Source organism: Schistocerca gregaria, chromosome X (assembly GCF_023897955.1).
Source record: "Schistocerca gregaria isolate iqSchGreg1 chromosome X, iqSchGreg1.2, whole genome shotgun sequence".
NCBI lineage: Eukaryota > Metazoa > Arthropoda > Insecta > Orthoptera > Acrididae > Schistocerca > Schistocerca gregaria.
Window position 1 is genome coordinate 47151479 of NC_064931.1, and position 15231 is coordinate 47166709.

The 15231-nt window shown below is 39.3% G+C and overlaps 1 protein-coding gene across 1 annotated transcript in view; it reads left to right on the forward strand.

Moving 5' to 3' along the window:
• LOC126299484 (uncharacterized) overlaps positions 1-14813 on the forward strand; it is a 66820-nt gene extending 52007 nt beyond the window's left edge. Inside the window, exons 7-8 of the mRNA XM_049991421.1 lie at positions 13858-14080; positions 14266-14813. Coding sequence (XP_049847378.1) covers positions 13858-14080; positions 14266-14297 — 255 coding nt within the window. The 3' untranslated portion in view covers positions 14298-14813. The remainder of the gene's footprint in view (positions 1-13857; positions 14081-14265) is intronic.
• Positions 14814-15231: the final 418 nt, after the last annotated feature.

Consider the following 15231-nt stretch of genomic DNA (forward strand, 5'->3'; position numbering starts at 1 on the left):
CGTGTAACACAGCTCCTAGCCTCGATAATGCTCCAAATACCGCTTGGAAGAGTATCGACAGTTTTCTTCATATATGCTATCGGTAAAAGGTAAAGATAAAGTTCTGCATTCTGGCCCTAGACGGCGCAAGTGCGACCCACTGACTGTCTTGTCATTCTCTGCCAATGGCGCCATTGAATGCACTGTAAAGGGGCATACGGTCAGCACGCTGCTTGTCCCGTTATTGTCTGGTTTCTTATTCTTGGAGATACTGCTAATCATGCTTTCAGTCAACTACTACATAGTTTCTATACTGTTTGGCCTGTTGAAGATATGCAGCTTTACGTGTCTCTTCTGTTGCATACAGTTCTCTTATCAGTGTTCACTTGTAAACTGATCGAGGTGGACCTGCATTCACATAGAGCAGCAATTCCTGTTGGGTTTGAAACCAATTTTCTGTGGTAAGGTGTGACAGTTGTCTCGGGTTTTTGTTGACTAGGATCTTTTTAAGACTACCATTCTTACGCCGTTAAGTCCCATAGTGCTCAGAGCCATTTCAGCCATTCTTAAGCCGAGATACTCATCTGCGAGTGGCATGCCACCTCTTGTATACGAGTTGAATAGTCTGTCTCAATATCCCAACAAATTGGACAGCTTCGTACGCAGTGTTGTCGTTGGCAGTTCCAAATGGGTAACTCCTTTCTGCCCTTCTGTAGCTTTGATCTAGCGTATTGTGACAACGCCAACAACCGACTAGTACATATGCACCACTTCACTGCGGAGACCTGTGTCAGCGATGGAGGGTTGTGTGACTGCCTGGTACCAGATCTAGACCATTTTATTGTCCTTGTATGTGCCCAACCTATCATTAGTTCCTGATGTGTGTTGTCAGCCAATCAGGATAGCCAGTTATTTTTACACTAGTCTTATATCCACAAGTAGTTGAATTAGCCATACTTATATGGAAATTTGTAAAATCCCCTTTCGCTCAGATGAGGGGTGAAACATTTCGTGGCATTGGTTCCAAAGGACACTAGAAGTGTTGAGGAGCCATATTGACCCATGATCATTTAGCCTGTCTCCAGCTCAAGATTTGGCAAAGCTGGGTCCAAGGAGCATATAACAGTATATCAGATGTGCTCAACAGGATCATCGTTAGAATATTTGGAATGCCAAGCATCCTCATATCTACAGTGTTTACTGTACTGAAAAAATTTGCGAGTAATGAACTGGGTAGCTAGGTGCATTGTACTGAAAGTACTGATTGGCTGTGGGTGCTTTAGTGACCCAGTTATCCTTGATGGAACAGTATGTTCCTGTACTATTTACCACTGTAAACCAATTGTATGAATATCAGGGTACCTCATTTCATGCCGTATAAATGTCTTCTACACAAGAAACCTCCATTACCAGTCGGTGTGATGCCCTATTGGCAAGTTGGGTGCATTGCATCATATGGCTTACAACGAACCCTGCTCTGCAGAACTTAAGGATGAGGTAGATAAAGTAACATAACATATTAAATACTTGGGGGAAATGAATGAAAGTGCAGGAGGAAGTTGCCATAGGTCACCCAGTCATGTACAGAAAGTTTGGTGTCACATGGCATGTCAGTGCAACTGTAATGCTGAATGGGGTTGGCTCTGTAACAGGAGGCAGTTGAAGGAACGGGTAAAGATAGTGTGTGTCAATCAGTGAGCAGTTATGGTATACTGTGCTGGTGTTCTTCATTACAACATATACAGGAAACAATGTTTTGATCATTTCACATGGGGAAAAATCATCAGGGGAGAGGGAGAAGAATTAGAATAAAGTATGACAAGAGTGGCCGAGGAGTTTGGTATTGCTCATAGCATTGTTTTTGTTCGTGGGTAGCATTCCGAATTGTGGGCACTACTGTCCAAAGGGAGAAGTAGTGGTCAGTCACGGTCTGCTACAGTAGCAGATGACTGCTGCAAGAAGGGACCCAGACCAGAGAGTGGGTGCAGTTGGAACTACATTTAACAGGACTGCAAGGCATGCAATATCATGCTCCACAGTGACAAAATAACTACATGGAGATGATCTCTTCGCCAGACAATCAGTACAATGTGATCCAATGAGACCCACACACTGGTGACACTGTTTGCAGTGGTGCCCTGAGCATAGGGAGTAGTCCAACAGGGAGTGGGGTTGCATGCTCCTCTCAGATGAGAGTTAATTCAATCTGAATAGTGACTCTGGATGTACCTTCACATGGAATGCGTAATGAAGCCAGAAACATTGTCGAAAATTATCATTTTGGTGGTCCAGGTTTTATGGTGAGGGAGGGAGGGGGGGTGTGCCCTTAATGTTGCGTGGGCACACTGATATCCTGACCTTTGAACAGAGTACACTGCCCAGTGAACCTTATTGTGGCACAGTACTCCTTCCCCATGTCCATCTCTTTTTGGGTGCATTTGGCCCTGACTTCATTTTTACAGATAACTATGTGCATGTGGCAGCACATGCGGAGGAGCTCTTGGAACAAAAGGATATTTAGCAAATGGACTGGCCTGCCCATTCTCTTCACTTAAATCCCATTGAGCATATGTGGGATGCTGTGCAGAGATGTAGTACAGTATGTCCACATGCACCAAAGACTATCCAGTAGTTGTAAAGTGTGTTGGTAGAGGAAGGGAATGTCCTACCACAATAACTCCTTATTAACCTTGTGGCCAGCATGAGAGCATGCAATTATGCCTGTGGTGATCACACACCCTATTAAGAACCCTTTCTCACCTTTTGTAATGTCCAGGGGACCATCGTTAATTGCAGTGAACTCATTGCAATTTTTGTCTTTAATAAAAGTGCCATTTCTATTTGTCTCATTGTATAATTCTTTCAGTTACCTTCTTTGGTATACTGTAAGAAATTTTTCTATGTATTGTCCAAATTTCATCAAACTGTGCTCTTGACAGTGACTCATCGTGTGAAAGTTAGTTTTGTCCTTCAATTTTGCCCACCATTGTACTTCTAACATGGAATTAATGTATTATACCAACTGGTCTTGTGACTTATCAATCCATGCAGCCTTTTTTCCATAATTTAAACCTCCAGTATTGCTGGTAGGTGTCCATGCTAATTTCTGTACTGTCTGATGTATGCTGGGATGGGTTTTGAACCAGATAATGAGGTGGTGGTTGTGGATAATTTTGCTGATTACCAGTTGTCCTGCACTGAACTGGCAGGTGATTTGCTGAACTTGTGAAATACACTCCTGGAAATTGAAATACGAACACCGTGAATTCATTGTCCCAGGAAGGGGAAACTTTATTGACACATTCCTGGGGTCAGATACATCACATGATCACACTGACAGAACCACAGGCACATAGACACAGGCAACAGAGCATGCACAATGTCGGCACTAGTACAGTGTATATCCACCTTTCACAGCAATGCAGGCTGCTATTCTCCCATGGAGACGATCGTAGAGATGCTGGATGTAGTCCTGTGGAACGGCTTGCCATGCCATTTCCACCTGGCGCCTCAGTTGGACCAGCGTTCGTGCTGGACGTGCAGACCGCGCGAGACGACGCTTCATCCAGTCGCAAACATGCTCAACGGGGGACAGATCCGGAGATCTTGCTGGCCAGGGTAGTTGACTAACACCTTCTAGAGCACGTTGGGTGGCACGGGATACATGCGGACGTGCATTCTCCTGTTGGAACAGCAAGTTCCCTTGCCGGTCTAGGAATGGTAGAACGATGGGTTCGATGACGGTTTGGATGTACCGTGCACTATTCAGTGTCCCCTCGACGATCACCAGAGGTGTACGGCCAGTGTAGGAGATCGCTCCCCACACCATGATGCCGGGTGTTGGCCCTGTGTGCCTCGGTCGTATGCAGTCCTGATTGTGGCGCTCACCTGTACGGCGCCAAACACGCATATGACCATCATTGGCACCAAGGCAGAAGCGACTCTCATCGCTGAAGACGACACGTCTCCATTCGACCCTCCATTCACGCCTGTCGCGGCACCACTGGAGGCGGGCTGCACGATGTTGGGGCGTGAGCGGAAGACGGCCTAACGGTGTGCGGGACCGTAGCCCAGCTTCATGGAGACGGTTGCGAATGGTCCTCGCCGATACCCCAGGAGCAACAGTGTCCCTAATTTGCTGGGAAGTGGCGGTGCGGTCCCCTACGGCACTGCGTAGGATCCTACAGTCTTGGCATGCATCCGTGCGTCGCTGCGGTCTGGTCCCAGGTCGACGGGCACGCGCACCTTCCGTCGACCACTGGCGACAACATCGATGTACTGTGGAGACCTCACGCCCCACGTGTTGAGCAATTCGGCGGTACGTCCACCCGGCCTCCCGCATGCCCACTATACGCCCTCGCTCAAAGTCCGTCAACTGCACATACGGTTCACGTCCACGCTGTCGCGGCATGCTACCAGTGTTAAAGACTGCGATGGAGCTCCGTATGCCACGGCAAACTAGCTCACACTGACGGCGGCGGTGTACAAATGCTGCGCAACTAGCGCCATTCGACGGCCAACACCGCGGTTCCTGATGTGTTCGCTGTGCCGTGCATATGATCGTTGCTTGTACAGCCCTCTCGCAGTGTCCGGAGCAAGTATGGTGGGTCTGACACACCGGTGTCAATGTGTTCTTTTTTCCATTTCCAGGAGTGTATTATGACATAATAACACAAAATTTTGATTATACATCCATAATTTAATATTGATTAGTCTTTGTATACTTTTACTATGAAACCAATGATTAACTATTGATATTGAGGAGCATTTTTTCAAAACTCGCTATATGCAGAAAATTTCAAAATTGAGTTAGACATGGTAATGCCATATTGTTGGCCTTTTACATCAACCCCTGAACCAAGTTTTAGCAAAAGTTGACTACTGCTGTATGTATGAACACTCCATATCACAAGGTTTTAGTAAAACATGATATATGCATACCTACAGTTACAGCAAAAGTCAACAAATGCAATATAATTGCTCCCTATTGTCTCTTGTTGCATCAAGTAGTAAACTATAATGGAGTATAGTGGTTGCTGTGAGCATTGTTACTTGGTGCCGTAACAATGTTTACTGGTGGGAATAGGGTTGCAACCAGACCACAGTGTCGGTGTCACACCTGTAGTTTAGTTTTAGACAAATATTCACTTGACACTCAGGTGTACGTCTACAAAGAAGTTTCGCAAGTGGAAGAAGAATGGATGATGATTCTTGTGATTCTGGAAACGCCATATAGATCAAAGAATGTTCCAATGGAAGAAAATCCAAATTCAAGAAAAGCTTACACCAACCTGAAGTGTAAAGCAAGAAGTGTATAAAAGAAATTATCATTAAATGCGATCATGGATTTGAGGTTTCTCCTTCTAAAGCTAAAGGAATTAAAAAATGCAGAGCTACTGATCTCTGCTATGAAGGCATTTATCAACTTCATCAACCCATGACATCATATAGATAAAATAGATCAAGATAAATTTCTGTTCAAATTTCTTACTATTTCTTCACCTCGGCACAGAGTAATGGACACCCAGAATGCAACAAGGAAGAAAACAGTGACAGTTAAGTGCTAGTAGAAAAAGAATGATGAAATAGTGCCTCTTTCTGCTGCCACTTTCCAATAAATAAGTGGTATGTCAAAGGCAAGCAGGTTCCATGAAGGAAGGTGGTTTCCAAAGGAAAGGAAAGGAGGCAACACAATAGGAAGGGTTCATAAGGAAGTAGCTATTGCTATTAAGTATGATAAAAAAAAAAAATTGCACGGAGAGCCACCATGTGTCAGTAAGTGATACATACTCTGGAGGTCCAGTACAAGTTGACATCCTGGGTTGAAAGCAACCACTCCATCCAACAGGACTCAGTGGCAGATTTAAAAATTTTGCACCCTCAGGCACACCATATTATATGCACATCTAGCCCCCCCAACCCCCCCCCCCCCCCCCCAAAAAAAAAAAAAGTTTTAAATAGTAACTATTACCTGATCACTTTACAATTGCCGTTTTGGGTGGGAGTGCTGTGAGCTGTTTCCGTACTCTGCTATTCATTGTTCTGAAAGATGAGTCAGCAGTCTAGTCATGCTCAATCAAAATGTAATATGGTTCATGAACTGTATTTAGTGTATAGCAGCAGATAAAACAAACTTAAATCTGCATTGTATTAACACATTCTTCTGTCAAAAGACAACAGGAATGAACACAAGGAAAATAACTTTTCTTTTATAGCCCAAAAATTCAGCAGAGCATGTAGGAGACAACGGATTTTTGTTACACATGCACTTTTAATATGTTCTTTTACATGAAACTGTTGAAAATGAAAATAAAAAAGTTGTGTTACAATCTAAAAATTGAAGTGAATGTGTCATAAATTAGATATTAATACATACTTTCACATAGATCTGTTCAAAACTAAAATTAAACTGTTGTTTTATGATCCAATAACTTGAATGTGTAGCAGATAAAAAAACACATTCTGCATTAATGTGTGAATCTATAGGAAACCGTAAGAAATGAAAAAGAAATAGAGATTTCAGAGCATGAACTAATAACTAAATACAGAGGAACAAACACAGAACTGGATTTGCTATTACATAATTTTACCGACTAGTGTGGAAGAATCGAATTTGTTTTATAATGTAATAGTTAATGTGTAAAGCATTAAGGTCTGTGAGATGCTGCATAATAAGTGTATGCAATACCTTTAATCCATGTAAGGCTGAACAGTTTTGTACTGCAGCTACTGCACTCACCATAGCTCTTTCTAATGGTATTAGCAATACTTTTACGTATTTACAGAACTGAACTATGTTATTTATTAACACTTTTTCATCTGAGTGTACTCTCTGTTAACGTATATTACCGCGATAACTATACATTTTAGCAGACGCCAAGAATACGCAGCTGTTGTAATATACTACAGTATCAGATGACTTGACTGTACAGCACCGAGTGGCCTGGTTCATTCGGGTATTGTTTAGTATTGCCGGGCACCATTGGTCACATCTGCACGCAAACACGGTTTAGTTCCATGTTCTGTCACCGGCAATTGTAAATAAACATGTAATATGTAGTTTGTAAATCCAATTAATGTGCTCTAAGTTATAATAAAAATCACATTATAATCTTAAATTTTTAAAACTAATATTAATAAGTAAACAAATTTACCAGTCAGCAAAGATTGCGTCTGGCTTTGATGGCAAAAAACTCATTGATCATATCTTCAGAGTTCAGATAGTTATCAGTTAGGAGGTCGGCTTTGATGTGAAGAATGGACAGGATGTTCAATGTCTCCTCAGACAACGTAGGTACGATTTCAGTCTTTTAAGAGCCGAAAACAAGCATTCTGCTGAACAATTTGTAAGTGCCATGCATAGAAATATTCTAAGAACAATGTCAACATTCGGAAACACGGAATATAACCTCTCTTTTCGTAAAAATTTAATCATTTGGACAGGTATATCACTAATCTCAGAAGATTTCAAAAGTTCTGCGAAATGTACACATTTACTAGGGAAGGAAAGCTCTAAATCTGTGTCGTATGACACTTGGAATTTTGCTGCACGTTCAGCAATATCGTCATGTGAACTGTTCTTAAGGTTACTGAAAAGTGTGGAGGAGTCCAACAGTGTTCTATAGCTTTCCTTCCTCCTCACTAATTTGGTGTAAGAGTTTTTGAGTACTGGGAGAAATGTTTCAAATTTAAAATTTCCCCTTCCAGTCAGAAAAACTTCAGAGTCCGATTCTTTGTCATCATGAAGTTTGTGTTTTCGTGATCTTTTATAGGTGCATTAATAGTCTATATCAGTCACAATCTCCATGGATTTATTTTCATAATAGTCCAACATGCCACAAACAGATGCGATAAATCCTACAAGTGATTCGTATAATTCATGTTCTACTTCAGTATCAGTATTTACACTTTGCAATTTCAGATTTACACTATTAAATCTCTGTAGTATGTCCTTCCAAACCGTCATCATGAATACTGTTTCAAGTCTCCTGAGTTGATTCAATAAAGCTGAAGCCACATTTCGCACAAATGGTTTTTCAAACGTATTTTTGGCAATATGTGTGAGGGCATTGATAATGCCCTCCCAGTTTTCATATAGACTTACACACGCTTCCTCTCCTGCTGATCAACGTGTTTTTGATAAACTTTTTACCATTTTGCTTCCTGGTTTCGTGAAAGAGAGAAGTTTATCCCAGCGCTGTGTAGAAGCAGACCAAAAAATTATAAAGGTTTTGCACTACATTGGAAAATGAACATGCTTCCCAACAACAGCTTGCTACACTAGTGCTGACTAAATTCAAAGAATGTGCTGGACAAGGCACATAATGTGCTTTCGAATTTCGCTCTCTAATGCGTGCCTGCAAATGTGTGTAAGTTCCTGACACATTGCTTGCGTTGTTATGTGACTCGCCTCTACAGTCAGTAATATCAATGGAATTTGTAGACAGGACTTTTAGTAGGGCCTCAGCTAAGTTTTCAGACTTGTGTCCCGGGTTTGGTAAAAACAGAAGGAAATGTTCAACAGGTGCACCATTCTCATTCACATATCTTAATATGAAAGATAATTGATCAATATGTGAAATGTCTGCAATAGAATCTACTAATATAGAAAGAGAGATCATAAATTGACCATTATGTAATGAATGGAATCCTTCAACATGTCCATGACTTTTTAGCATCTTCACTAGTGCAAACACCCTTTTCAACACACTGCGCCAGTACATTTTTTCTGTCTCAACATATGACTCTAAGTGATTATCTGTTGTTGCAAGTGACTTTTTTTCCTTGTTAACAAGTGATAACTCAGAATTTTTGTGTTCAAGTGAATTCTCATGATGAGATAAAATATTAGCAATATTTTTCCAATTTGTAATACCATTAGTAGCAATAGCGGCCTTACCTCCGAACAATTTACATGGTACCCAAAAAACAGCACCCTTGCTACAGGAGTATACTAGAAAATGATCCAAAGTTGATTCACCATTTAAAAATTTATGGTAAAATACATTTTTGTTCAAATATCTGATTTGATCACCTATTGATCTTCTTGAATTAGATAAATAACAGTTACAATTTTGATTAATGCCACATTGTAAGAGAATGTTGATTGTTGATTTATTGACACACCATTTTGCAGGATCATCACTAATGAGGTTATTTCCTTTTGTAATGTCTGACTCGACGCTTAGTTTTTCATGAAACTTTAAATCGGGAACAATTTTTCTTCATTTTTAACTTTTGTTTCATCTGTATTTACTTCTTTTACAACAGCTGCAGTGACAGAAATATCATCCACACTACTTGAACTCGAAGTGGAACCACCGACATTTTTTGTGAAAAATGTAGCTACTCTGCCAAACATTTTTAGAACATTATCTTCTTGTTCTCACCTTTCTTTTGATAATTTCTGAAATGCCGCCCCACTTAATTTAGCATGTTTGCTTTTTTCACTGTTGTTCATGTTAAGGCACATAAAAAATTGTCAACCAACAGTCAAAACAAAACAAAAAGTTTGTAAAAGAAAAGAAAGAAAGAATTACTGTATCCAGTTTCAATCATACTAAACCGCACATTGAGCACAAAGCTTTTTACTTTAAACACGGCACACAAGCACACAGAGTTTTCCTTTAAACACGGAATGATGAACTGACCGACTTGGATTACTTGATGTAGCTGTGCTATGAAAGAACAATAACGCAAAATAATTTAATTTAATTGTCGCCTCTTTCTCTGTTATCAGTGAACAGTAGAAGCACAGCTGCCAGCTGGAATTTGCCTCATAAAGAAAACGGGACAGTCCCTGTTTTGGCTTCTGTTTCGTGCGTTGCCAGAATTTTTAGCTGGGACGCAAATATGTTCTGAATATTCTTGGCACTGTCCTTCTAATTTAAAAAGCAAATGTTTGCAATTTCTTGCAGTGAGGTGTGCTGGATCGACTCTTATCTCACTTATTCTTATAACATTTTAGCAGTTTCTGTGGGCAGAGAAGGCAGACTACAAAGTTTAAGTAGTCTTGTTGGCAGTTGATGTGGTGTGTTGTCATTTGTGTGAACACTGCTGTTATATCTACATGCAAATGCACCTTTTGTTCCAACATATAATAAAAATAACCTTTCCTCGAAGAAAAAAAGCCTAGTTAAAAAGTTTAATATAAAATTTGCAATGCCATGTGCTGTTAGATTGCACAGAGTGGGAACTTTGATATCGTGCAGGCTGCAGCACAATAAATGAGACAAACAAAAGTTGGTTTCTTCTTCTTTTTTCACTGAAAAAGTAACTAAGTAAGTAAATAAATAAAATAAATTTTTGAACTGTTGTGAATTGTATTTCACACATTATCAGATATTCTGCTTATGTATTTCAAAATGTAAAACATTCCCAGTATCAACATGTTTTGTGAAACAGGTGCCATTAAATCAAAGCTCAGATATTGAAAACCACAGAGCTTTCACATTAATTACAGTAATGGTGGGGTTGACTTGATACTTCCCCATAATTTCTACAAGAAATTTAAGTAGAGTCAGGTTTTTCATACTGAGGTCCACACATGTAAGAAACTACCGATTAGTTATCACAGCTTTTCAGGGGTCCCGGTATTTCCACAGTGGAAATTGGTAGAGTTAAATAGAAGCTGACGACATTCTTGGACTAATAACATTTCAAACACTGTATTGTAGATTGCCGTCCTGACAGCTTACCTCAAAATACACTCCTGGAAATCGAAATACGAACACCGTGAATTCATTGTCCCAGGAAGGGGAAACTTTATTGACACATTCCTGGGTTCAGATACATCACATGATCACACTGACAGAACCACAGGCACATAGACACAGGCAACAGAGCACGCACAATGTCGGCACTAGTACAGTGTATATCCTACGGTCTTGGCGTGCATCCGTGCGTCGCTGCGGTCTGGTCCCAGATCGACGGGCACATGCACCTTCCGTCGACCACTGGCGACAACATCGATGTACTGTGGAGACCTCACGCCCCACGTGTTGAGCAATTCGGCGGTACGTCCACCCGGCCTCCCGCATGCCCACTATACGCCCTCGCTCAAAGTCCGTCAACTGCACATACGGTTCACGTCCACGCTGTCGCGGCATGCTACCAGTGTTAAAGACTGCGATGGAGCTCCGTATGCCACGGCAAACTGGCTGACACTGACGGCGGCGGTGCACAAATTCTGCACAGCTAGCGCCATTCGACGGCCAACACCACGGTTCCTGGTGTGTCCACTGTGCCTTGCGTGTGATCATTGCTTGTACAGCCCTCTCGCAGTGTCCGGAGCAAGTATGGTGGGTCTGACACACCGGTGTCAATGTGTTCTTTTTTCCATTTCCAGGAGTGTATTTTGAACAATCATGAAGATGATACCAGACAGAAACCCAATGTTAAATTTCCATTCAGTCACTAAGTAACGTGTAAAATTCCAAGCTCGTATTGTTGAATTTCATTCTTAAGGCTTATTCAAACTAGCTAGTTGCTTAACAATATTAAAAATTTTTGCCTTTTGTAATTTTTAAAAAAATATAAGAGGTTAAAATGATTACAGAGCAAAAAATGCCCCCCCCCCCCCCCCCCTTAAAGTGCCGCCCCTAGGCCTGTGCCACTGACTGTAGTAACATCTACACTTTTACGAAAACAGAATATGGTATGCAAAGAAAAGAAGAAAGATGTGTGTCCCTTGCTAACGTATTTTGATATTCCAGATGATACAAAGGAGTTTTATGAAGATGTTGTAAACAAATAATGTATACATGTAAAAGGGAAAAACTGGACAACAACAGTGTGATTGTAACATGCAATACTTTTTGTAGTGTTTATTTCTTATTTCATGTAGTTTTGATGATGATAATAATATAAGCTAACATTTGTAACAGTTATCACTGCGATTATTGTATTGTGCCGCTGTATTTATATTATTATTGTTTGTATTCTCAATAAAGTCAAAGGCCATAAATTAAAAAAATTGCTTTGTAAGATACAACAATGCAGGCATTTAATAACCAATGCAGCACATAAAAAATTAGCTGTGGGGAAAAAATAGACAGAATTAAAGAAGACAGGATAACTGATACCAACAGTAATTGTAAGCATTTATTGACTTTTGAAAAAAAGCTGGAAAATTCACACCTTAATGTACTGTTATAAAAGTTAAATTTTAATATATTTCAGTACAATGCTGTATTAATGTAAGTGAGATCTAGTAGTCATATGAAAATACAAAAGCTCCAGCATATCTATCTAGCAGAAAACAGAGACTCATTTTATGAAAAACTGTATCTGTTGCATTTATCGAGTTTTGAAACTTTTACATCAAATTATTTTCATTATTAATGTTTGTAAATGATTGATCACCTCCTGTGGGAACAATTCTCCAATAAATACATGAGCATGGTCTTCAACCACAAAAGTAGGCGATGTACTACGACTTATAGGTTGGCACCTTTTTCTTGCCTTATCATGCAGTGCATAAAGTGATTTGCAGTCACTAGTAGTAGGTCATAGCTAGACATTGGCACAGTGTAGTTTGTGGCTGGTATGCACAGTTAGCAGTTAAGTGCAGTAAAATATTGCACCAATGCATAAAGTGATTTGCAGTCACTAGCAGTTAGTTGTAGCTAGACACTGGTGCAGTATAGTTGATGGGTAGTATGCAAAGTAAGCAGTTAACTGCGGTAAAATGTTGCTCCACCAAGAATGGAGACAGAAAGAGTAGTCCAACATGTAACAGACTACGGACCTACAGGAAATAGAGGTACAGGAAGACCAAGGAAAAGGTGACTTTTATGAGGATGGAACAGACTATAAGTCTACTCCTTGAAGAAGAAGAAAATAATGCACACTGGTGAATGGAGATGTCAGTTTGATATGTTTACTGTATTAATTCATCTCAGTTATGTAATTACCTCAGATGCAAGGTGGTTTTGAGGTTAAACCTATGTTGTAATTGCTTGCTCCAGGAGTCCATCAAGCATTGTGACTAATGGTATGGTGAACTGAAGCTACATGTTTTCTATGATCTACAAAGATACTGTAATGTGTTAACTGGTTACTGCTTATGTGTATGTACTACAGTTAGAAAGGGCTAAGTTTTTCTTTTCCACTTAGATCAGTTGAGAAATGTTATGAAAAGTTGATGTTAATTAGTTCTGGACAATATATTGACATGATTTATAACAAAATTTGTCAGTATTACTTGAAAACTTTGATGTCATTTTTCAATGTCACATTGTTAATCAAAGAGTGAATGTAGGCAGGAATAATGTTTGTGCAGCAATGTTAATGTGACTTAATTGAAGCATAAATGGAATGCCATCAGCAGATAGAAAAAGTGAATATTTAATTGCTTATTGCTAATTGAATTATTTTGATTGCAAACAGTGGTATGCTATGGGCCAGATGGTATGGCAAAAGCACACTGCTTGCATGTTCTCACAGATGGAAGGGTAGTTGAAACAATCTTGGACACAGGTGGATCCACTACAGAAGTTCCACTGGGAAGTTCTTACATGTCCTCCATACAGTCTTGATCTCTCCACATGCTGTTTCCATTATTTTTGGATCCCGAAAAAAGACATTTGTGGGTGCCAATTTGTTTCATAGGTAGGAAGAAGTACATGCCAGGGTGCATTTGTGGTTCTGTAGACAACCACAAACAGTGTTTCCAGAATGTGTTGACCTTCTTGTGTCTCAGTGGGATAGATGTATTAACAGTTATGGCAATTATCTTTGAAATAATAAACAGTTTATGTACTTTTCCATGAGTCTAATTTACATTTGACTACCTCTTATAACTAAAATAATCTGCTGTCATGACACCTACCTCAAAATGAAGACAATAATCAAAAAATATTTTTTATGGTTTTTCAGATGGCATTTGATCTTAAGGAAATTGAGATGAATAACACAGCCATGTTTCGTCAGTGGCAAGCACATCACAACATCTTATGTGAAATTCTGGACGATGTAAGAATTTTTAACACTCAAGCTATTAAAGGGGGTGAAAAGATATGCCAGCTATGCAAAATTTGCAAACAGCTGAATGCAGAAAGACTGGAATTGGTTAATCACTTCCTGGGGATAATTGATAAAGGTATGTTTAACAATGATAAGGATCTACCTGACAACAAAGCTGAGGAATTTGTTCTTTTTATTACTGTGTACTACAAAGATTGAATTTATATTGTTATTTCCTATTTTGTAATTTGCTATCCTCTCAATATATTTCTTTGCTGTTATTTGAAGAGTCATCCTCTCATCTTCCTTTTTGTTGTGCAGATCGAAATACATCTCTTGGAAAGAAAAAATGAGAGAGTGAATTGAAGCTTTTTTCACTATTGTGGTGAACCATCAAAATGGTCATCAGATGAACCACTGTCTTAAGTTATTAAAGCAAAATATAAATTTCATTTTCACTGCATGAATGGTAGTCATTTGTCTAATGAAATAGAAATAAGACTTAAAGTGGAATGATTTTAGTGAAAAATCTGTTGAATGTAAGTTACTTTCAGTACAAAAGATCCAGTGGACCTCTACAGTATTCTCTAATAGCTATAACTTATTTATTTTTAAAAAGTTTATTGTTTTCGTAATTTATCTCTTGTTAAATTTTGTTTATATGTTTTATATAGAATATTTTATGTTAATGTTAATTGTTTGATGATGATTTTTGTAATTGACTGTTTTGTAATTGACTGAAATAAGTGTTTGATTTGAGACAAGTAAAGCTGTTTTTATGCAATTTGTATTGTTTTATGTAAAAAGTGCAATTTATACCACATATTGTACTTTTTTTATATTTAATAAATGCTTCATTTATTTCAGTTCGTTGTGGCCTTTATTTCTACTTTGTTGTTAGATTACAGAGAATTTTGTATTACATGTGCCTGTAATGTTTCAACCATGACATATGCTAACTGCCTTACAGTGCTCTCTGTATGTTTTAACCCCTTCAAATAATAGTTCCAGATGATGCTATTCCACAGAGTGCTTCAGTTTTCAAAAGTAAGTACTTTCATTTTTTTAATACCATCTTATGAATGTGAACTGCATTACACATTTCTGTGCCTAATAAGGTACGAGGGTTGCCCCAGAGAGTAGTGGCCCACTTTTATCTGCCAAATACAATTTGTGAGTGAGAAGCAATGAGTATGAATTCTTTGAAGTTTCCTGAATGTGCATGCAAAACGTATATTTCCTCCAACAAATAGCTTAGCTTCACCAGTGTTTCGAAATGACATCTGT